Source organism: Pseudorca crassidens, chromosome 4 (assembly GCF_039906515.1).
Source record: "Pseudorca crassidens isolate mPseCra1 chromosome 4, mPseCra1.hap1, whole genome shotgun sequence".
NCBI classification, from domain to species: Eukaryota; Metazoa; Chordata; class Mammalia; order Artiodactyla; family Delphinidae; genus Pseudorca; species Pseudorca crassidens.
Genome location: NC_090299.1, coordinates 85,629,950 through 85,655,211, shown reverse-complemented (window position 1 = coordinate 85,655,211; position 25,262 = coordinate 85,629,950). Strand labels below are relative to the sequence as shown.

The 25,262-nt window shown below is 36.4% G+C and overlaps 1 protein-coding gene across 4 annotated transcripts in view; it reads left to right on the top strand.

The window, feature by feature from the left end:
- TMPRSS11A (transmembrane serine protease 11A) overlaps positions 1 to 23,472 on the top strand; it is a 51,075-nt gene extending 27,603 nt beyond the window's left edge. For 3 of the 4 annotated variants that reach the window (XM_067736185.1, XM_067736186.1, XM_067736184.1), the window contains 7 exons: positions 7,416 to 7,483; positions 9,447 to 9,607; positions 14,116 to 14,154; positions 16,057 to 16,228; positions 18,421 to 18,680; positions 21,297 to 21,439; positions 23,201 to 23,472. In XM_067736185.1, coding sequence (XP_067592286.1) covers positions 7,416 to 7,483; positions 9,447 to 9,607; positions 14,116 to 14,154; positions 16,057 to 16,228; positions 18,421 to 18,680; positions 21,297 to 21,439; positions 23,201 to 23,362 — 1,005 coding nt within the window. In that variant the 3' untranslated portion in view covers positions 23,363 to 23,472. Of the gene's footprint in view, positions 1 to 5,385; positions 5,458 to 7,415; positions 7,484 to 9,446; positions 9,608 to 14,115; positions 14,155 to 16,056; positions 16,229 to 18,420; positions 18,681 to 21,296; positions 21,440 to 23,200 lie in introns of all 4 variants that reach the window. The other variant, XM_067736187.1, reaches the window with a different exon arrangement.
- The last annotated feature ends 1,790 nt before the right edge of the window (positions 23,473 to 25,262 follow it).

The window sequence follows — 25,262 nt, the reverse complement described above, 5'->3', positions numbered from 1 at the left end:
TCATACTATCCTTTGGACTATGTGTCTAGAGTTGTAGAGACAAAGAACTTGGAAACAGAAGTGATGTAAGGAGATAATATAGTTTAGGAACACTCTCTAAAGGAACTTGAAGACACCAATGAGAGACTTGGCTCTCTGAAGCAGGAAGCTCTTCTCTTGAGAAAAGGCAACCGGGTCAAGGTAAACAACTTAGCAAAGGTATTAGAATACCTAAAGTTTGGAGTTGCATAATGTAAGAGAAGTAAGAGGCCCAATGTCTGGTGTAGGCCTATGGTCCTATGCTCAGAGAAGAGATGAATTTGAAAGCTTATTTGAAAGCTTAGAAAAGAAAATAAGTAGCAATTATTTAAAAAAACAAAAAAAACCCTTTGTGTTCAGAGGTTAGAAAAATTGGGTGTAGAATGTGACTGAGTTCTTACTTGGGAGCTCAAACTCACGTTCATTGCATAACTGAAGATTAGGTATGACTAAAAGAGGAAAATGTGTATCACAACCTCTGCCTTCAACGTGTTAAATTTGAATACTGAAAGAAAAAGCTAACTGTTGTATATTTCATGTCTAATCTTCAATATAACACTGCAAAGGAGGCATTGTTATTCACACTTTATAGATAGATAAGAGAACTAAGCCTCTGAAGATAAGGTCCACAGTTGGTAAATCAAGGAGGGGAGATTTGAAGCCATATAGGTTAACTCCAACAGGTGCCATCTCCACTAAATTATTCTATTTGTCAGGAAGGGACTAAGCTTTAATAGGAAGTTCAGTTCTACATCAATTCTCCCATTTAATTTTTAAATCCATAAAGATTATAAATTTATATGCTCTGTCAGACCACTTTTACTTAGCCAACACATTGGGATTACATTACTAATTATATAAAGATGTCTTCATTCTTAGTTTCTTCATTTCCTTGTATCAATTTTTTCAGCTTTATTAAAATATAATTGACATATAACATTGTGTAATTTTAAGGTGTAAAATGTGATGATATGATACATTTATGTTGCAAAATGGTTACCACTATAACACCTCCATCATGTCACATAATTACCATTTTTTTTGTGTGGTGAGAACACAAGTTCTACTCTCTTAGCAACTTTCAAGTATATAACACAGTGTCATTAAGTATGATCATTACAATGTACATGGGATACCAGAACTTATTAATTTGCAACCAGAAGTTTGTACTCTTTGATCAATATTTCTCCATTTTTCCCATCCCCTAGCCTTAGTAAGTACCATTCTACTATCTGTTTCTATGAATTCTGCTTTTTAGATTCCACATAAAACTGGAATAAAGTATTTGTCTTTGTCTGACTTATTTCAGTTAGTGTAATGCCCTCAAAATCCATCCGTGTTGGCAGAATTTCATTCTTTCTCCTGGCTGAGGAATATACAGCTGACCTTTGAACACTATGGGCTTGAATTGCAAGGGTCCACTTATATGCAGATTTTTTTTCATTAGTAAATACTGTAGGATTATATGATTTGACCCATGGTTGGTTGAATCCACAGATGCAGAACCATGAATACAGAGAACCATATGGGAACTGTGGATACAGAGGGATGTTATGCTATATGGGGATTTTCAACAGCACAGGGGGCAGCACCTCTAACCACGACATTGTTCAAGGGTCAACTGTATATATATGTATATACATATTCTTTATCCATTTATTTTTTGACAGACACTTAGGTTGTTTCCGTATCTTGCCTATTGTGGATAATACTGTGATGAACATGAGAGTGCAGATATCTCTCTTGAGATCCTGTTTTAATTTCCTTTGGATCTATACCCAGAAGTGGGATTGCTGGCTCAGATGGTAGTTTTAGTTTTTTGAGGACCCCCCCATGCTTTCTCCACAGTGGCTATGCCAATTTACATTCCCACCAACCGTGCACGAGGGCTCCTTTCACCAAAGTCTTGAAGTTTCATTGTTAAGATCTTTTACCTCCTTAGTTAAATTTACCCCAAAGTATTTTATTGTTTTTGATGCTATTATGAATCGCGTTGCTTTATTTCTTCTTCAGATATATTGTTGTTATTGTATAGAAACACAACTAATTTCTATACACTATGAATGTTGATTCTATATGTTTGATTTCTCTTGATATGTATGCAACTTTACTGAATTCATTGGTCAGTTCTAACAGTGTTTTGGTGGCATATTTATGATTTTCTATATATAAAATTATATCATCTGCAAATAAAGGCAATTTTACTTCTTCCTGTCTGATTTTAATGCCTTTTATTCTTTTTCTTGCCTGATTGCTCTAGCTAGAACTCCCAGTAACATGGTGAATAGGAGTGGTGAGAGTGGGCACCCTTCTTATCTTGTTCCTGATCTTAGAGGGAAAGATTTCAATCTTTTACTGTTGAGTTTTGGTGTAAGCTGTGCATTTGTCATATATGGAGTTTATCATGTTGAGGTATGTTCCTTCTACACGTGATTTGTTGAGTGTTTTTATCATGAAAGAACCTTGTTTTCTGTCAAATGCTTTTTCTGCATCTATTGAGATGGTCATATGACTTTTAGCTTTCATCCTATTGATGTGTTGTGTCACATTTATTGATTTGCATATGTCAAACCATCCTTGCATCCCAGAGATAAATCTCACTTGATCATGGTATATGATCCTTTTAATGTGCTGTTGAATTTAGTTTGCTAATACACTGTTGAGAATTTTTGCTTCAGGAATATTGGTCTGAAGTTTTATTTTCTTGTAGTGTCCTTATCTGGCTTTGGTATAAAGGTAATGCTGGCCTCACAAAATAAGTTTGGGTGTGTTCCTTCTTCTTTGATTTTTTGGAAGAGTTTGAGAAGGACTGGCATTAATTCTCATTTAACTGTTTGGTAACATTCACCAGTGAAACCATCTGGTCCTGGGCTTTTCCTTTTGAGGAGGGTTTTGATTACTGATTTAATCTCCTTATTCATTATTGGTCTCAGATTTTCTGTTTCTTCATGATTCAGTCTTGGTAGGTTGTATTTTTCTAGGAATTTATCCATTTCTTCTAGATTATCCAATTTGTTGGTTTATAATTGTTCATAGTAGTTTCTTATGATCCTTTGTATTTTTGTGTTATAATGTCTATTCTTACATTTCTGATTCTGTTTGAGTCCTCTTTTTTCTTTTAGATAGTCTCACTAAAGTTTTGTCAATTTTGTTAATCTTTTCAAAAACACAGCTCTTAGTTTTGTTGATCTTTTCTATTGTTTTTCTGATTTTTATTTCATTTATTTCTTTTCTTATCTTTGTTATCTCTTTCCTTCTGCTAGCCTTGGTCTTAGTTTGTTCTTTTTCTAGTTCCTTGAGGGGTAAAGAGATCAAAAGACCAATAAGCATCAAAATCCTGTGAGCACCATCAGTGCTCAGGTTGGCCATGTTCTACATAGGCTTAGGATAATGATTCACAGCTGACTTCTTAAATCTTGGGTTTTGCCAAAAATCTGGATTTTAAATAGATAGAATAACAACTTTAAAGGATTGCAATAAGAACGATCAAGATTATGGTCTTTATTTTTAGAGGGCAAAGAATATAGGCTGCCTTTGGAGAGGGGTAACCATTACATGTTGCTTGTACATATCAATGGGTAGGAGTTCTTAATCCATAGGAATCAAATTACTGAAAATGTCAACAAGGAGAAAAAATTCCCCTCAAATACTTCATGTGCAGTTTTCTTTTTTCTCTAGGAGCACTGATCTCAATCTGATGTAAATCTCATTAAAAGCACTAATAAAATCTTCCTGATAAATGCAAGGCTTTCTGATAAACAAATTTTCACTTCCTTTTATTAATTCATTCAAAAAAGCATGCTGAATTCTTACATATTGTAGAGTATGAAAAGAAGAATGATTGTCCCTATCCATAAAAGGTTTGCAGTTTAGTAGAGGAGATAATATATTTTCATAAATAACTATATTAAGGAGTAGAAGATATAAGAGGAATAAGAACAATTAGGACAGGAAGAGGAAAGATTACTCTTTCCTCAAGGTTCAAGGAATAAACCCAAAGTAGGTCTTATCTGAAATAGACTTTGAAGGAGAGTTGTGATTCAGAAAAGCAGAGCCAGCAGAATCAGAGAGGGGACTACAGACCAAAGGAATAGCCTGAGAAGGGCAAGTACAGAGGGAAACAGGACATGCCTGAAAACAGCACTACCAAGCATGAAAGGTAATGGTGGTGTTGATGGGGGTTGTGGGTGTGGGGATGAATGACAGATGGTGAGGCCCTTGAACATATGACTCTGTGACCAGAGACTCAAATGCAATTGTGCTCTAATCTCTATTTCTACCTTGAGTTCAGCCCTGGAGTAAAGCAACTTCAATTGAACCTTATTTAAGGTTAAAGGTGTGTTTTTTAAAAGCATCTCTTATACCATCCTTTGTGTGCCACTCTTATTATAACTAGGAGAAAGCAACAGGATCTCAATTTTTTTTTTTTTGGCATGTTTTGGCTCTAAACTTTTAGTTATCAGGCACTCATCTGGTGAGATGTTGGTAGAAACTGCCTTCATATTCCATTGGCCAGTCTTCAGTGGCATATCTCTCTGAAGTTAGTGGTCTCAGCTCTGAAACACCCCTATGTGAGTACAAAGACTGCTGTGAGAGGAGCAAGCTGGGAAGCATCTAAACTGAAAGGCGGGCTACATGTGTGAACAGAGGTAGTCTGGGAATGAGAGTTAAATTGCTGCGCCCGTCTGTTTGTTTGAATTGAAGGCCTCTCCCTAACTCTTCCATTAAACACCCAACTAACCTGCAGTTGCCCTCTTAGAACTTAGTGCAACTTCCAGCATTTCAAAATCATCAAATATAAAGAGGTACTACCTTGAAAGAAGGTCTTTTGTTCAACATGAGGGACTAACTCCAACTACAAGACTCTACAAATGGCTCCAAATGGGAGCAAGATAGATTTATAAATCACTAACTCTATTAAGATATGTAAATAATAAACTTAGAACAACTTGGCACACAGCTTAAAAAAAGTGTCCTTTGAAACTTCTGAGAATTTAGAATTAGAATGCCAAAGTGCTGGCAGAATGTTTCTGATGAAATAGGCCTTAATCTGCCAGGGAAACATTTTTGGGTGGGGTCTCTAGAAAGCTAGTTCTTACATAAACTCCATTCAGCAATAAAGTTTACGTTCATGTTTTCTCTGATTTCCCTGTTTTAAATTCCTTTAGTGTAGGAACGCTGTTAGCTAGTCTCTGTGCCCCAGCATCTTTTAGGATAACATAAAGATCCTGGGCTTCACCCCAGACCCAACCAATGAGGCTTTATAGGGACACGGTCCTGGAATTTGAATTATAGAGAAGAGAATTCTATATTTCTGTGATTACCAAAGTTACTTCTACCTAGATTCTTCTTATGTTATTCTTTCAGCTCCTATCTTCCCAGACACCTGAACTATTCAAAGATGGAATGGATGCTGGGGCTAGATATTCTTCTCAGGAGGTATTTTGCCAGATGAATGATGTCATCCAGAGTCAAAAACTTAATCCAGTACCTTCACCAACAAGTCACAAACAGCCAAGGGATCTATTGCGGGTAGAATTTCAGAGGATAATTACAAACCAAACTTCTTTAGATACCCAAACACTATTTACTTTTTTTTCCTTTTAATACTGGTCATTTTTCTCCCCTTTGTTTTGGTTAGTCTTTTCTTTTCTTTTGGATTTCCCCCAGATACTGAGTAATAGGACTGGCTGTGTATGTCGGAAGAGAAATGATTAAAACAATTAGTGGTCTTGCAAAAACATAACTTACAAAATAATTTCATTTCTAACATATAAACCCCACATTTCTTCAGCCCATTTAAGCTTTTCTTATTTAAGTACAAGTAAATGTATATTCTGGATACAAGCAATTTCTCTATTTTCTAAATACTGTCTTTGATCTAAAGTTTAAAAATATATTACCAAATATATGTTTAAAAGTTTTATACTTTAAGTCAATCGACTGTTTATGTTATAACTTATTGTTGTATGTTCTATGAAAGAAATTGAAGTAAAATGTACATCACATTTAACAAGGACGTTGTGTGATTGATAAGAGATGGACCTAGAGACAGAAGACCTAGATTTAAGTCCCAGTTTACTAATCCACATGATGCTAGGGAAATTCACATGATGTCTCCGAGTGTCAGTTTCCTCTTCAAATGAAATAAGAATCAAAATAATTCTTATTTCATACAGTTATTATAAGGAGTAAGGGGGATATATATTTTGTTTCCCAATTAAGCTTTTTATGAATGCCTGATACTGCTAAGGAAGTCACAATTTGTTGCTTGATCTCTGAAACAGTCTTCTTTTTTATTTCCATTCTTTGGGTTTTTCAAAATGAGAGGTGGTTTTCTTGTCTCTTTCTTAAGGATTTAGGACATAATTTTTGTCCTAAATAGATGAGCACATTTGGCTCATCTACTATCAAATATGAAATGCAGTGCCTGCATTCAGATGACACTGTTGCCACCAGGTGGTCACTGGGGGATACTGCAAGCAAAAATCTAGGTGTGATAAGTCACAGCATCATAATGTCTAGGCAGGCAATTAAAATTCTGTGCAAATGGACCCCAAACAGTAGTTTTTGTTCTCCTCCCCTGTTGACATAAACTGAGGAACACAACTTTGACCTAAACCTGTAAAACCACCTTACTCTTTCTTCCTTCCTGACCTACCCTAGGGCTCAGAATCAACAACAATTAGAAAATTTTTAGCTCTTTCCTAAATCTCTAATGCCTCTTCCCTGTACTTATAGCCAAAGACCTGCAGAGAAATCTGAGACCTGTGATGCCAGAATGGGGGCTAACCTGATCCACCGGCAGTCTACTACCAAAATATACCCAGCATTTTATATGTGTTTAATCCTTACAACCCTATGAGTAGCATAGCAATATCTTTGTTTTAGAGGTTAGGATACTGAGGCTCAGCTTGGTTCAGCAACTTTTCCAAGGTCACCCAGTTCAAGAGCAGCAGGATAAGCAGGCTTCAAACCCAGCACTGAGCCACGGTTCTCTCCACCACTTCTCAAGGCCTCCCTCCATGTCCCATCTCTGCTCTGCAACTTTCTGCTTCACCTTCTGTGGAGTTTTAGGAAGATAACCTTTACCCCAGATACCTATGTCAGCACATTAGAGTCACCTGGGGAGATTTTTACAAATACAAATGCCTAGATTCCATCCAGACAATTTATAACCAAAATTCTGGGAGAGGGGCCCCAGCATCTTAAGTCATTTTTTGTTTTTTAATTCTGCAAATGATTCTGTTGCACAGTTGGAATTGAGAACCACTGGTTTAAATCATGATATTACTCATGTTAAAACATTTTTCTATCGCTTTAACATTTAATCAGGGGTATATTCTTCTTATAAAATATCTTATTAACACATAGTTTCTCTCTTATTGTAATAACAGGTGGATGATACATTTATAGATTCGGCCTTGAACAAGCATTATATCAAGAACCAAGTAGTCAAACTGACGTATGTATGTTTGGGCAAAGGTGGATTCACATCCTGGAGTGACAAAGGGCAAAAGAGATAGGAACCCTCATATACCGTTGCCTCTATGAGCTTGGCTTTTGGCTAGGATTTCTTATAAATATTATTTCGACAACAGTCTCGAGATACAGGGCCGATCACCAGTTTGTAAACATAAAAACTAAGACTCTGGGAGCTTAAGTGATATGTTCAAAATTCCGCAAGTGACAGAACCAGGATTCAAATCCCATCAACTGATTATAAGGCCTGGGACTACCAGAAACCATAGCTTTGGGAAAACCCAGCAGCATGTCACTGAATGCACCAAGCTGTATTCTTTCAATACACATGTCATTTCAAAAGTATTAAGAAGGCAAAGTTGACTACAAAATGGGATCATAAGTCTTACCTGTAATGAAGCCCTAGTTAGAGGAGCCATGCCCAAACAAAAAGATGTTCCTGTTTTAATGAATTTCTGCTTGTTGTGGTGGAGAGGGAAGACTCCTGTCATTTGCAGAAATTGCTCAGAGGTTTCAATTGTGTTATTTGGAAAGCTCATAGCAGAACATATACGTAACAGATACAAACATATGGGCCTGTGTGACTCATCTTCTTAAAGAAAATGAATATAGTCAGACAGATCTATTTGAAGGAAATAATAATCGGTTTTCTCATCAATAGGCTAATGCTTTATTGGCAGACTTACCCCAAGTTCCTTATACCTTTATCGAGTAACTAGTGACCTCCAGAAGGATTTTACAATATATATTGGATAAATTTTATAATATTTAGGAGATAAAAAGCATGTATTTCCCAAAACTTTCTAGATTTCATGCCCTCCGTTTTTAAATTCTGACTTGCCATAGCATCCTAGCAAAATTATCATAGTCTTAAGAACTCCTTTGAATTTGTAGCCACTATCATTTTGTAAGCTTTTGTGTGGGTCCAGGGAAATCCCACTTGGTAAACAATGTTTTCCCTCTGATTTAAAAACAGGGAAAATTACTAGATTGTATATTTACCAATTTGACATAAAATTCTGTTTATTTATATCTTCACATTCCAAAGCCTAAAATGAACCACAATATATAAAATGCCTTTAAACTGATATGATTCCCTCTTTTTTTAAATCGAAGAATTCAGGAAAATAGGGCTTCAGTGGTTTTTAGAGCTTGGATCTTTTGAAATGTAAAAATAAAAGACATGGCAGATCAACACATAGGTTTCCATTTTTCTTAAAGTCCTTTAATTGTTTGGTTTTCCTACTTTAAGAGTATGGAAAAATTCAACCCCACAAGTGAAGGGGCTTGAACTTGTGTATATGAAAAAAGTTCAAGGAACTGGACATGTGTAATCTGGAGAAGACTCAGACACCAAGAATATCACTGTCTTCAAATATTTTATGTGGAAGAGGGAACTGATGTTTTATGTATGTCCCAATTGGTAGACCTAAGCCTATGGAATGTAAGCTTTAGGGAGACATATTTCAACTCCAAGTGAAGAGCTCTCTTAAAATCAGAGCTGACCAAAGAGAAATATCCTCTTTAGAGAAGTAAATCTTTTTAATTACTGTGCTGGGGTTAGATGACCACTTATCATGGAAGCTGTAGAGCTGATGAAGGTATCACACGAGGGACTGGCCAAAGACACCATTAAAGTTTTTTCCAATTCTCAGGGTTTATAATTTTGATGATAAAATTTTGGTGTCTGAGTCTAACTCAAATGCTATAGCAAGCCTTCAAATTAATGGGGAAAATTCACTCAGAACATAATGAAAACTTGAAGAGGGAACATATGAAATGATCTTGAGTCAGAAAGTGACATATATGAGTTATCAATGTGAGATGATTAGTTCTTGACACTTTCAACAACTGAGGCATAATTCAGGAGAAGACAATACAGAAAAGAGAGTTAGATAATACTGGATGTATTTTTTGAACAAGTACCTTTCTCTTGTGTGTCACAGTCCAGAGGAAGATGGTGTGACAGTAGATGTGATTATGGTGTTCCAGTTCCCCTCTGCTGAGTCAAGGGCAGTGAGAAAAAGGAAAATCCGTAGCATGTTATATAAGAAGATAAGTAACACCAGAGCTTTGTCAATAAATGCCTCGTCAGTTGAAGTTAATGGTAAGTAGGTGCCTTTCTATGTGATGTGAAGTTCTCTATTAAGTCCATTTTTTGTCTAATCATAAACTTATTTACCATTATTTCTATTCCAAATAATGGCTAGAATTCAGATGGAAAAAATTTCAAGTTAAAAAAGTGACTTTTAAAGGTTTTGTTATTCTCTGATGAAAGCATGTCTGAAGTTAGTTGTCAAGTGATTTTTTTCTGTAGTAATTGACTGGCACTCATCCAGAAATAAAATCAAACCTTTACCACTAACATAGTCAATCTGAGCCAGCCACTTCCTCCATGACTAAGCAGGTGAAAATACCAAGTGTTCAGCAAAAACTGTTTTTCTGTTTCTAAAACATAAACTCATTTGTTGCCTTTTAAAAATATGAATAGTTTCTGTAAACAGTGAAATCATGGAGTTTATGTTAACTTTTTTTCCTATGGGCATTTGAGAAAATGGTAAATCAATTTTGGAGCCACTAAAGCCTTCTTATAAGTAATGCTTTAAAAATCACTAAACTAAAAAAAAAAAAAAAAAATCACTAAACTAGAAAAGAAATCATAGGAACGAGAAGTAATCTTTATCAAGGCCCTTCTCTATATCCTTTACATGCAGCGTCTAGTTTCTATATTCTTATGAATTAGGCAAATTCACCTTTATAGATGTGAAAGAGGGGCAAAAAAGGCTAAGGACTCCAATAATTAAATGGAGCAAACATTCGGGACTTCCGTGGTGGTGCAGTGGTTAAGAATCCACCTGCCAATGCAGGGGACATGGGTTCGAGCCCTCGTCCGGGAAGGTCCCACATGCCGCAGAGCAACTAAGCCTGTGCACCACAACTACTGAGGTTGTTCTCTAGAGCTCTCAAGCCACAACTACTGAGCCCGCATGCCACAACTACTGAAGCCCGTGCACCTAGAGCCCGTGTTCAGCAACAAGAGAAGCCACTGCAATGAGAAGCCCGTGCACCACAACGAAGAGTAACCCCCACTCGCTGCAAATAGAGAAAGCCCGTGTGCAGCAACAAAGACCCAGTGCAGCCAAAAATAAATGAATAACTTTTTTAAAAAAAGGAGGAAACATTCAAATCTAGATTACTAATTTCTTGAGAGGCTTGTGAAAAAAGGGTGTGGTCAAACACATTTCAGAAATTCAGTCTATGATATTCACCTCTTGGAAATTCATCCCTTATATTAGCATACTAAAGACTCTGAGACCAGCTAGACAGAAACCTGTTTAACCCTGTACATTAAGCTGCTTCCACAAGCATCTATTTCTGGAAGACAAGTGCAGATTTCCCGTACAAATTCCAGGGGACACCAGAATTATGAGTCACAGAAGAGATTCAGAGTAAGTGTGATTAATATCAGATGTGAAACAGAAGGCCCTGCCCTTGCAAGGGTCTGGTTGACCCTTTAAGAGGAAACCTGACCAGGAAGTGAAAATCTGCAGGAATGGGATGGGCAGGAGTTTGCTGATGAGACAAAGAGTCAGCTAGTTAGGGAATAAACCTGGGGACCTCTCCCAACCCAGGAGGGAAGAACCTGTCAAGGGCTTAATCCACCTTCTTTGTTTTCTTGTTTGTGGGGAAACAAATGAATCGAGGTTGTGAAATAGTGGAAGCTCTGATAAATTACATGATGTGTTCTATGTAATTTCCAACAACCAGTTAATCTGCCAGGAACTTAAAAGCCTGAACTATCTGAAACCAGAAATGAAGTATGAAATGGTCATCAGTTGTCTGGGCTCTTTGTTTCTTATAGGTTCAGTTTGTGACCTGCAGCTTATTTTAATGACTACAGTAGAGTAAAGGGCAGGATGTGCTGATGGAGAACCTGATTTGAGAGTTACCTAATTCTAACTCCACTGAGTCACTGCAGGAACACCCAAGTAATTGGCCCATGCCTTTGCCTCCATCTTCTCATCTATAAACTTGCAATGATAATGTTTGTTATTCCTGAAGTCACAGAAATACCATGAAGATACACAGGAAAATAGAATATGGAACATATAGGCCATAACCTCTTAGAAAGCCAGCAAATTGTGCATATGCGTTGGAAACCTGAAAGCATTAATGTGAGTAACTGGTGGTAGAAAAAGCTATAACCTTGAAGTTTTCCAAATTTCCAAATATAAAAAGAGCAGTGTTTACTAGTACTTAGGAAAGGCCCATTTAGTAGAAAGCTCAGTAGAATCCTCAAGGCAATTCTTACAGACAAAAACATTGCTCTCCAGCAAAACTTAATTTGGGGGACTTCAAACGAATGGAGAACCACAGAAATTCTAGACCAAGTCTAGAAACAACCCTGCAGCCCAAGATTTATCCATAATTTGTCAAGAATCTGTGTTTTGGCTTGACAAATAAGTGTGTGGTGTGGGTCTTTCACGTGATGTAATGTGTCAGAGCAAAATTAAAATCAGCTCCTTTGAATTGCAAACACCATGGCTGTGGAAGAGCGGCTCACTGCCTACCTGTTGTTGATGTGGGTTCCAGTTATCATCATGTTACTTGTAGCATGTACTGACCTGAATATGATTACTCCCAACTCAGAAGTGTGTTAGAGGGTCACTTTCAAAACTAAGGTGTTAATGTTTCTTTTCACTTCTAGACGTGGAAAGTAAAAGCATTTGGTCAAAACTGGAAATGTGAAACAGCTAGTTACTTGTGCATGGGTAGTTTAGTTCCAGGTGTAATCATTCTCTTTCCTTAAAAATTCAATTACACTCCCAACTATTACACTCACCCTGGTATCATTCCTGGAAAGGGGTGATTTGCATCTTGCTCAAACTAAGCTGAAGAAGTTTTAACTGAAGAAGTCTAACATTATACTATTTTCCATTTTAATTTATTACTAACATGTGACATATTAAAATACCTCTTTTTATTTCACTTCCCTTCATTGCACTTCAGAGATGTTGTGTTTTTATAAATTGAAGGTTTGTGGCAACGCTGTAGTGTCAGATAATTTTTAGCATGTTTTAGCAATGAAGTATTTTAAAATTATATATATATATATATATAGTTTTTTCAAGACGTAATGCTATTGCACACTTAATGGACTACAGTATAGTGTAAAAGTAAACTTTTATATGCACTGGGAAATCAAAAACTTTGTGACTTGCTTTATTGCAATATTCACCTTATTGCAGTGGTCTGGAACCGAACCCACAATATCTCCAAGGTATGCCTACATTTAAAAACATAAAATAAGAAATTTACTACCTTAAAACTATATTTGACTGAAAATTGAGTTCCTTTCATAAGTAAGTACTGAGAATCTGACCTGAGAAATTGATTCTTCACCATATAATGATTTAGATATGCCTTTAAGTGTATCCCTGAATTGGATATTCTCAAGAGCTCCCACTTTGTAGAGTTCATTATCACTAGTTTCCCAAGTGAAATTTATAGAAGTTAAGTAGAAAGAAACATTCTTATTGTGTATAATGAGAAATTAGATACAAAGAATATGAGTCTGAGAAACATGGCATTGGTAGAAATAAGTAAAACCAATCTACCCTCATTCTACTCATTAAGCCCTTTTATTTTGAAAAACATCACAGTTTTCATGCAACTGTCCGTCAGCTTAAGTTTAAATGTTTGTATTTCCTTTATCAGATTCCTAACTTTGTTGGAAATGACAGAATTTAATCTTAGATTCTGTCCAATAATTGGCCTTTACCAATATTCAGCCGGTGTTTGATAAGAATATACAGTAGTTTATACCTCAGAAAAAAATAATTTTAATAATTTAGGAACCATGTTTTAGAAGTATTTTAAATATAGTTTATGTGGTAGTTTTCAAAGTTTTTTTTTTTTTTTTCCATTCCCAAACCCTTTGACCAAAGAAAGGCTTATGCGAAATCTTAAATAAAGAGAAGAGATAGGGCTTCCCTGGTGGCGCAGTGGTTGAGAGTCCGCCTGCCGATGCAGAGGACACAGGTTCGTGCCCCGGTCCGGGAGGATCCCACATGCCGCAGAGTGGCTGGGCCCGTGAGCCATGGCCGCTGGGCCTGCGCGTCTGGAACCTGTGCTCCGTAACGGGAGAGGCCACAGCAGTAAGAGGCCCGCGTACCGGTAACAAAAAAAAAAAGAGAAGAGATAAAAGCAGACCTGTTCTGGTTGAGCCTGGGTTTGAACCTGAAGACCCCATCTAGTTGCTCCCTCTTTCCCCTCTTTCTCTATTTCCTTAAATAAAATCCAAAGAAGCTTTATCCTGCACCATTGGAAAACCACTGTTCTGTATTAATACAAATGATTTGTGAGTTTTGATCATCCAATATTTGTGCCTTAATTACCTACTGCTTGTATTACCCACCTAATCAGCGGTTGCCTATAAATCTCTACAAAAACTGTACACATATTCTGTTATATTAGATAACCACTTTCCTGACTGATCTATATGCTCAAGTTTCTAGAATCCGTATGCGGTCAGTATCCTCTGATAATTTCTGGTCATTGAGACCAACCAGAAGAATATCAAATTATCATTCTTTGCTCTATTTTGTTTTTCAGCAATGAGCTCATCGACAGGGAAGCTAACTGTCCAAGCATGTAAGTCTAGTTAGCTTGTAAAAACAAGTTCAATTTCCATATCAGGGAGGATAATATCTTCAAATATTACCTCATAATCTCCCACCCATGTCCCACATTTTCTTTGGGAGAGAATAACAATTGAGTAAGAGATGAAAATACTTTTTTTCCCTAAGACCGATCTTTTTGTAATGTTCAAGAAAAACATTTTACATGGTGGGAATTTGGGGGCAGTTTGAAGAAATTATATATTTCTGGTTTGGAATAAATAAACTTGCCTTGCTAATTTTTTGAATGCTATGAAATATGCTTTCTACTGAGAAATAAAATGAGAAAGTGATAAATGGGAAAGAGATAGACCCCATAATTTGTGACTGACCTATAAAATTTACTTATTATACCCATCTTGATGGTTGACAGCAGCTCCACTCACTCACTTTATATCACTGTGACCTAAATTTTGAAAGATTTTATAATAGCAGTGATGAATTTTAGGAAAGTTGTTCTTTCATTTTCATCTGTGTCTTGCAAACACACTATACATTTTATTCATTCATTCAATAAATAATTTTTTAACATCTACCAAGTGCCAGAAAGTGAATACAAGTGTCAATAAGACATGATTCCTCCTCTAAAGTTAGGAGTTTGAAGGTAGGGGAAGACATAAATAAATCAGGAAATGTTAAAACAGTGTGATAAACGCTATGACAGAGACAGAGCACAGTGCTATGAGAGTCAATCAGAGCCAGCTAACCTGGTCTTGTGGGGTCACAAAGTGATCCTTGAGGTGAAAGGAAAGACAGAAAATCAAGTGACAAGTGGAATGAGTGTCTCGGGCAGGGGGAGCAGAATGTAAAAATGTCTTCAGAAAAGCAAGAACACGGTCATTTCTTGTCATTGAAAAATGTCAGTGTGGCTGTAATATAGAATAGGGTGGGCATGGGAAAGGGGTGTGATTAATAATGATCAAGGACCAGAACCATGCTGAAACATTTCGACCTTGTTTGGAGGGCAACGAGAAGTCACTGAAGGGTTTTACACACATCAGAAAGGTCACTCAGTTTTCAGTGTGGAGAATGGACTGGAAGAGCAAAGCTGGAGGCAGGGAGATGAACAGGGAAGCTATTGCAGTCCTTCAGATGAGAAAAATAGTAGTCTAAACTAGAGATGGCAGAGTGATGGGGATTTCTAAAATGACTGGCCACAGAAGGAGTGTAATCAGTACCAGTAAAGTGAATTTCCTTTTTGATACCTAATTTGTTGGAACAAGAATTGAACCTACCATGTTTTCTTTATGAGCACCATGCTTTAAACAGGCTTAATTCTTAGCAGGAACCCTAAGCATCAAACTAATCTCTGATCTGATGCACATAATAAAGTACATATTTATTCCTACCAATAGTGAATGTGATGTTTATGTGGAAACATAGAACCCTCCATCCCGAAGAGTAAGAGACTGGTCATGATACATTAACCCGTGCTCACTTTAGGAACTAGTCACTCAGAAAACTGTATGGGGGTAGGAGTTCCAAGGAACTAGCAATTACTTCTCTGACTAGTTCTTTTGGTGAGGGCTTCATGTCAAAGTAACATGGTGGGAACATCTAAAACTGGGAAACAATAATCTTAGTAGGAGCTCCCAGAACATCTGGATAATTGACACTGCAGGTCCTCAGGACATACACTTTTTGGTGTGTCAACACTTTACAGCCTTACATAGCTTTAGTAGGCAATATATATCCACATCTATAAAGGGAGGGAGTAAGCAAAACATCAACTATCAGGAAATACAGAGGATGGATATTAATATTGTACATGTTTATATAATGACATGCAAATATTGCACTGCAGTACTCTACTAGTTTCTCTGTATCAGGGATTATAGAGATGTTTCTTACAATCTAATGATGTCATCTCTTTCAGGTTGTGGTAAACGAGCTGTTCCATTAATAGTGAACAGAATAATATCCGGAGAGATTGCAGGCAAGTCTTCCTGGCCTTGGCAAGCTTCCCTTCAGCATAATGACATACATCAATGTGGCGCCACCTTGATTAGTAATACGTGGCTTGTTACTGCAGCGCACTGCTTTAGGATGTAAGTGATTGACGTTAACTTACTACTACTACTGCTACTACTACTGCTTAAAAAAAACCTCTGAGTTTTATCATCTTCTGAGTAATAATCAATGTCCCCAAATATTACTGAGGTAAAATGAGAAAAACTTCTTTCAGTTTCTTTTCTAAAATTGTGTTACACTTACACTTATTTGGAAAGTCAGTAGGGGTAGTAGTCATTATCCTAGTATCAGGTCCTTAAGGTTTTAAATAAAGAAACTGTGGCTGAACAGAGTGTGGAGAAAAGGGAACCCTCCTACACTGTTGGTGGGAATGTAAATTGGTGCAGCCACTATGGAAAACAGTATGGAGGTTCCTTAAAAAACTAAAAATAGAGCTACCATATGATCCAGCAATCCCACTCCTGGGCATATATCCAGAGAAAACTCTAATTCGGAAAGATACATGCAACCCAATGTTCACAGAAGCACTATTTACAGTAGACAAGACATGGAAACAACCTAAGTGTCCATCAACAGGTGAATGGATAAAGAAGATGTGGTATATATGTACAATGGACTATTACTCAACCATAAAAAAGAATGAAATAATGTCATATGCAGCAACATGGATGGACCTAAAGATTATCATACTAAGTGAAGTAAGTCAGACAGTGAAAGACAAGTATCATATCACTAATATGTGGAATCTAAAAAAAAGATACAAATGAACTTATTTACAAAACAGAAATAGACTCACAGACATAGAAAACAAACTTATGGCTACCAAAGGGGAAAGGGAGGAGGGATAAACTAGGAATTTGGTATTAACAGATACACACTACAATATGTAAAATAGATAAACAACAAGAACCTATGTATAGCACAGGGAACTATAATCAATATCTTGTAATTAACGCTAATGGAAAAGAATCTGAAAAAGAATATATATATATATATATATATATATATATATATATATATAAAATGAATCACTTTGCTGTATACCTGCAACATTATAAATCAACTATACTTCAATTTAAAAAAAAAAGAAATAATTAGGTTGAGAAACAAGTATCTATATCGGCAGTACCTGTCTCTTTGCTTATCCCTCTTGGATGATGTTAGTTCAATTAATTAGTTAAGGAACATTAATCTCATTATTAATAATACATTTTGGTGGAAGATGGTGTCCTATAAAGAACAGAGAGAGACAAGCAGACATGTGATACTAGGCATATAATTTAAACCATCTAGGCCCTATTTTCCTTAAGTATAAAACAAAGCCTTTACTAGAGGACCTTTCATTACTAGATGACCTTCCCAGTCCCTGTATGTGCCAGGATCTACCAGCTGCTCAAGCCCATAAGCTAGAAGTCACCCACACTTGGTCATCTCTCATAGGACTTATGACAACTTTGCCTCATTCACTCTTGCCCTCTAACAATCTACTCTCTGGAAAGAAACAATGTGATTTTTTTTTTTTAACATGAGACTACATTATGCTTGGCTTAAAATCATCCAGTGAATTGCCATATCACTTGAATAAAATCTAAGCACTTTATTCACGACGTATAAGACACTCTAAAATCTGGCCCCCGCCTACCTCGCCGATCTCATCCCCCACCATAATTCCCTTGTGTCCTGAACTGCAGCCTGTCTGGTCTAAGCCCTTGAGATGTTTGCCTGAAAACTTGTCACCCCACCTTCTCACAGCTGACTCCTCATCAACCGTGTCTCAACCCAAATGCCATGATCTCAAGAGGCTTATCTAACTACCCCCTTGTACTCTATTCCATTGCCCTATTTTATTCATAGACCTTATCACTGTGGGAAATTATTTATCTATTCATTAATTTGTTTTGCTCTTTTTCCTTCACTGAAATCAAATACACCCACCAGCAGGGACCTTTCTATCTTGTTTGCCACTTTATCCCCGGCACTTCAAATAAGGTTCAACATGTAGATGTTTAATAAATATTTGCTGAAGAAATAAATGAATAATATTTTATGTGCTTTACAGTTCTAAAATTCAATAATTCTATACTGAATTTCAGCTCAAAGATGCCGTTTGTATACATTTTATCTTTCAAAACAGTAGCAAAAGACTATATGGTCAAAGAAAACTATCATTGCAACCAAGTGTTTTAGGGTGGAATTTTCTCCTTTATTAGCCTGCATGCAATTATTGTAATGCAGTTCATATATTCTGTTCATTTCTAATCTTTTCCAGTAAATCAAATCCACATCAATGGACTGTTAGCTTTGGAACAACAATCAACCCTCCATTAATGAAAAGAAATATCGAAAGAATTATTGTCCATGAGAGATATCACTTCCCAGCAAAAGAATACGACATTGCTCTTGTGCAATTATCATCCAGCGTCACCTTTACTGATGAGATCCGAAGAGTTTGTTTGCCAGAAGCCTCTGTGTCCTTCCAACCAAATTCAACTGTCTATGTCACAGGATTTGGAGCACTTTTTCATGGTGGTGGGTATCCCAAAATGAATCATGGAGCACTAAGCCGTATTTATGGCAGTGTGATTTAATGTCCATCAATATTATTCTGTCAGACTTTTCCACACAGTTTGGTTGGATTAGTTAGGGTAAAAGAATGGAAATCACACATAGTATGCTCTCTGATGATAATGGAATCAAACTAGATACCAGTAACAGATAATAGGAAAATCTCTAAATGCTTAAAAATTAAGCAATACACTTCTAAATAATTCATAGGTCAAAGAGAAAATCTTGAAGAAAATTGTAAGTATACATAGAATAAAATGAAAATGAAAAAATATCAATACATGCAGGATGTATCTAAAACAGTAAAGAGAGAGGGAAACATAGCAAATGCATACATTAGAAAACAGGAAAGGTCTCAAATCAATAACATAAATTCTCATTTCAAGAAACTAGAAAAGAAGAGCAAAATAAACCTAAAATAAACAGGAAGAAGGAAATAATAAAGGTAAGAGTGAAAATGAATTCTATCAAAAGCAAAAAATAGAGAAAATTAATGAAATAAAAAGCTGATTCTTTGAAAAAAATCAACACTTTCTGAGAAATGTCATTAAGCATTCCCACAATAGTTGAGAAACAGTTCAGGGATGTATAGGACTTATAGGCTATACTTTTTGTTTGTTTGTTTCCTATGGGTTTTTTTTTAATTTAATTAATTTTTATTGGTGTATAGTTGATTTACAGTGTTGTGTTAGACTATAATTTTTATAACTTTTTGCCAACTAGTTTTATGAAAAATTTATGAATTTACACTGTCACCTACAATATGCATTTCAACCCTTCCCGGCACTGGACATGAATTTTTTTTTTTTTTTTTTTTTTTTTGCGGTACACGGGCCTCTCACTGTTGTGGCTTCTTCCGTTGCGGAGCACAGGCTCTGGACACGCAGGCTCAGCGGCCATGGCTCACAGGCCTAGCCACTCCATGGCATGTGGGATCTTCCTGGACCGGGGCACGAACCCGTGTCCCCTGCATCGGCAGGCAGACTCTCAACCACTGCGCCACCAGGGAAGCCCGACATGAATTATTTTTAATTGATAATGTAGTAGGCAAAAAAAATTACACCAATTATATTCAAAGAACAGAATAATTTGAGCATTTTTAAAACATTTTAGCAAACACACCTGTCCAGAAATAAATCCCGAATTGGCATTCTACAGAAATTAGTATCTATATTAGTTTTATACTGCTGTGTAACAAATTACCACAAATTTAACAACTTAAAAGAGCACACATTTATTACCTCACAGTTTCCATGAGTCAGAAGTTCAGACATAGCTTAGTTGGGTTCTCTTCTCAGGGTCTCACAAAACAGCAATCAAAGTGCTGGCTGGGGTTGTGGTCTCATCTACGGCTCTGAGTTCTCTTCCAAGCTGGTTGTTGATGGAACTCAGTTTCTTGCAGCTGCAGAGCTCATGGCATCTTGCTTCTCCAACACCATTAGCGAAAACTCTCTGAACTTAGGGAAGGCCTAAGCCCTTTTTAAAAGGGCTCACAGGATTAGGTCAGGCCCACCTTGGAAAATCTCCCTTTTTATGAACTCACTGTCAGACTGACTACATCTTAATTAATCTGCAAAATTCCCTCTCCTGTGCCACAGAACATAACCTAATCATGAGAATGACATCCATAATATTCACAGATCCCACCCATACCTCAGAGAAAGGAGATCACATAGGAATCTTGGGGATCATAGTAGAATTCTGTCTACTACAGGGTCAGTTTCCCAATCAGCATATGGTTGATATAAAGAAACTCTGAATGCTTGTGATATTATTGTTTTCCATCATAAATAGTTGTCTTCTGCATTAATACTGGTTTCTATAACTCAGGATCTAGTTTATGATCTGGAGTCCCAAAATTGTAAGAGGTAATGAAATCATTGCCTTTAAATGTCATTATGTATGTGAAAGTTCTTCATAAAATGTAAAGGATAAAGTAAATGTATATAGTTATTTTATCAAGCCAGGGAAGCAAACTAGGCCTGAGAAGTTTCTGGGAACAATCTGGAATCTAGAAATACAAACTTTATTTTTTAAAAAATGCCGTCCTGGGCTTCCCTGATGGCGCAGTGGCTGGGAGTCCGCCTGCTGATGCGGGGGACACGGGTTCGTGCCCTGGTCCGGGAGGATCCCGCGTGCCGCAGAGCGGCTGGGCCCGTAAGCCATGGCCGCTGGGCCTGCGCGTCCGGAGCCTGTGCTCCGCGACGGGAGAGGCCGCGGCGGTGAGAGGCCTGTGTACCGCAAAAAAAAATAACAATAAAATAAAATAAATAAATAAATAAAAATTAAAAATGCCGTCCTAAATACATTAACTGATTGTTTTTTAAGGTACAAAGGTTCCAGAAAAAGAAACAAAATGTTTTTCTTGCTAGTATAGGTATTTATAAAAATGAGATAAGGACGATTATCATTTACATATACCAGATATTAAACAGAATTTTTTTTCTTTAGGAGCTGCTTACATTAACCTCATCCTGTATCAACAATTTTAGTATGAAAAAAAAATCGGGAAAAGGTCCACACTTCATTCTAGCTAAGATGTTTACTGTAAACACTAAAATTACTTTGTTTTTCCTTAAGGGGAATCCCAAAATGATCTTCATGAAGCCAGACTGAAAATCATAAGTGATGATGTGTGCAAGCAGCCACATATGTATGGCAGACATATAAAATTTGGGATGTTTTGTGCTGGCTATCTGGAAGGAATTTATGATGCCTGTATGGTAGGTGGAGAGAGATTATTTTGATATCATGACCTCAAAAAATGTATCTGGCTCAAAATGCTCTTTATTTTAGTAAAATACAGAGATCTTGTCTGTTCAAAAATTTATAAATGCAAATCTCAAACACATATTTTTAAATGTTTTATTAAGCAAAACAAAATAAGCAAAGAGTTTCTTTGATGCTATCAACCAACCAATAAAATTAAATTTTCTTAATACCAAAAATCCACAGGTTCATAAAGCAGAGTCTCTTTCCTTAAAGAGCTCACATTTAGAAAGGAAACAATGATGAACAATGAACTATGATGTAATGTTATAAATTATATAACAGAGAACAAAAATTTTTATTAAAGTATAGTTGATTTACAATATTGTGTTAGTTTCAAGTGTGGAGAACAAACATTTTTAGCTTGAAGGAACATTTCTGGAACAAGTATGAGAGAGACGATACTTCAATGAGGCCTGAAGGATAAAGAGCACTTACCCTATAGAATAAGAGGGGAATATTATAGAAAAGAGAAAAAGCATAGCTAAAATTCTGAAGGTGTGAAATTATAATTCATATTTGAGGCAACTCCAAGTACTCTGTTGGGTCTCAGCCTAAGGAGGATGAGAGGTGAGAAGCTGTTAATGCTGAGAAGGTGGATTAGGCCATGGTGTGAATATCTAGTCCCCTTTCCAGTGGCCTACTCTGTTGTCCAGCATCTATCCTGCATGTATATTTTTGGACAAAGGAGTAAAGTGTGTTTCTTCCTGGAGGCACTTGCTTTATAATGAGAGATTCCTGAAAACTCCAAGGAGGTGATTCCACATGCTAAAATGATGGGAATTGTATTGTTATCAGGTGGCAGAAAGCCCTGCGCAGAGTCCCACCAATTACACAACATAGACAACCTCTGTCAGAAAAATAGCAGGGAGTTTTGCAAGCATACACGCTGGGCAAGAGCAGAATCTAGCCCCAGTTGCTGAGAATGTGGAGGAGGCATCTAAAATTCAGGGAATCCAAAGAGAGGTTCATGCCATGACAGGCAAGTGGGAGGTGGTGACAGGAACACACTGAAAATGAGAATCTAGATGAACAGTAAGATCAGTGATAAGCCTCTGGAAAGACTGGTGGTCATAAAGAGCTTTCACTGGACTGGGGAGCAGAGGTAAGATTCCTGCCCCATGACTGTTCAGTACATAATAAGGCAAAGCTCTAGTCATAGAAAAATTGGGGAAGTTATCGAGGAAGTGACTCAGGCACAGGGGTCTAAGCAGGAATACAGGGATTGCTACTGGGGTACATCGGGAGGTGCTTTGTCTGATAAAACAGAAGCTCAGGCACCTTACTTGAAGTCAGAAAAAACTAACATCAGATTGACTTTCTGTGTTGTGTACTTGAAATTTGCTAAGAGTAGACCTTAAGCATTCTTACTACACACATACACCCACACACACACAAAGTATTGTGAGGTGATGGGTGTGTTAATTAACCTGATTGTGGTAATCATTTCACAAAGTATATATGTCAAATTATCACGATGTACACTTTAAATATATATGTTTATTTGTGAATTATTCATCTATAAAGTTGAAAAAATAAAATGTGGAAATTGAATTTTATAACTTTTGAAACCCATGTTTCAACTAATTATCCTAGAATTGGTAATCTATACATATACTGTCTAATAATAAAATATGTGGTTCATCAAACTATCTTAAGTAACAAGTTTTACATTTAGCTAATTTTCTTTCTCTTTTTTCTTTTTTTAATTTCAGGGTGATTCTGGGGGACCTTTAGTTGGAAAGGATCTTAAAGATACCTGGTATCTCATTGGAATTGTGAGCTGGGGAGATAACTGTGGGCAAAAGAACAAACCTGGAGTCTACACAAAAGTGGCTTATTACCGAAACTGGATTACTTCAAGAACGGGCCTGTAATTCACTATTACAAGTTAAACATTGAGAGCTGTATGCAGGTCATACATGTATGAGAATCCATATATTCTGTGGTTGTAGTACAATGAAGTGAGATTAAATGATATGTTTTATTTCAGAATCACTTTAATCAATCAAAATCCCATAGCCAATTTGTAAAGGATTTAAATTTATAAGGTAGTGGGTCAGTTTAGCCTGGCTTGAAAAATACAGCAGAGATACTGAGCTCTTTAAATCAGCAAGCTAGAGTATAAAAGAGGAGCAATGCAAATTTTTGAGGATAATCTGTATGATTTTTAGAGTGTCTTTTTCCCTTAAGTGAGAAACTTTTTGAACTCTGAGTTTAGGAAACCCTTACATAATTTTCTATCATTTCTCTAGAGGTCACAAATACTTTTTTCTAGTTCTTACAGATTTTCCAAAGAAATTTTCCATACTTTCAATTTATAAACCCATTGGAGGGATCCTAATTTTTTTAAAAGTTATATCTAGGAAACAAAATATGGTGATAAATCAAGCCAGAGATCTTATAACCTTTGCTGCAAAATCTCCCTAATTTTTCAGTGATTCTTTAACATACATACACACACACACACACACACACACACACACACACAGAGAATATCCCTACCTTCAGATATACCCAGAAAAAGCCTGCTTAATGAATATATACAGTAATTAGCTAATCAAAGATGTATTTTTGTTACAAAAATTGGGGGGAAGGTGATAGTAACTTCATGAGCAGTCCGAAAAAAATGGCACAAAAATTGGATATTTTATAGATGCGTTTACATGTTTGGACCACCAGGAGGCAGCTTTGTACATTATTGTTGTACGCTTAAATGCCTAGAAAAAATGAGAATTTGTTCATATGTTGAAGAATTAATGAGCATTATCCTTTCACACAGAAAGAAAAAGTTTATTCCTGTGTATTGCTGCAGCCAATTATCTCCTAAGCCTTGCAGCAACAGCCTGACTATTGCAACCATGAAACAATAGTTTTTGTTTTAATTTAATAAATATAAATTTTGAGGACCAACCATATAGAACACATGAACAAAGTGATTAAATGAACCCCCTAAGTGTCTCATGAAGACATTAGGTGAGTCAGGCTCATGTATTCCATGATACAATTAAATGAAGATTTTGTGGAAACTGTTACTCTGTGTGACAATGCTGACTAAACATCAGGGTTTATAGGTGGGGCGTCGTTTACTCATGCAGTCCAGATACAAGCCAAACTGTTAGAAAATTGAGTGATTTTATAACAATCTCCCCCATGTCCTATTAATAAGGCATAAAAATAATCCTAAAAGCAACGAAGACCCAACGCAGCCAAAAATAAAGTAAATAATTTTTTTAAAAATCCTAAAATAATCTAAAAGAGATTTAAAATTTATTCACCATAAAAATTGATCCATAACTTAGACTCACAGAATTTTAAAGCTTAGGAGAGACTACACGTCATATGGGCCAGTACACTTAGGGTTCAAAGAACTGAAGCCAGGAAAAGTAAATAACTTTGTGAAGCTGTAGGTAATTTGTATCCCCAGTGGGCCTAGAACCCAGGTACAAATTTCACAGGCCCTTTTCTTACAAAGTATCTTTATGATTGTCTATATTTATTGAATCATCAGCTGTATAAAAATTTCAGTGAGTTCTATTGAATCTGTTTTAAATTGAATTTTAAACGGTGTGATTCATTTAGGCGGCTGGCTGCCAATTCTCTGAACTCACTTCAAGATAAAGCTGCTTTTTCTTATATAAAAATATACATAGGCATATAAATTATTCGATATTATGGTGGCAAGATATAATTCTGATTTCTAGTGTTAAGGTTCAAGAAATGATCTTAGAGTTATAACTTTATATTTCTAAACTGTTTTGTGAAGCACTTAATCCT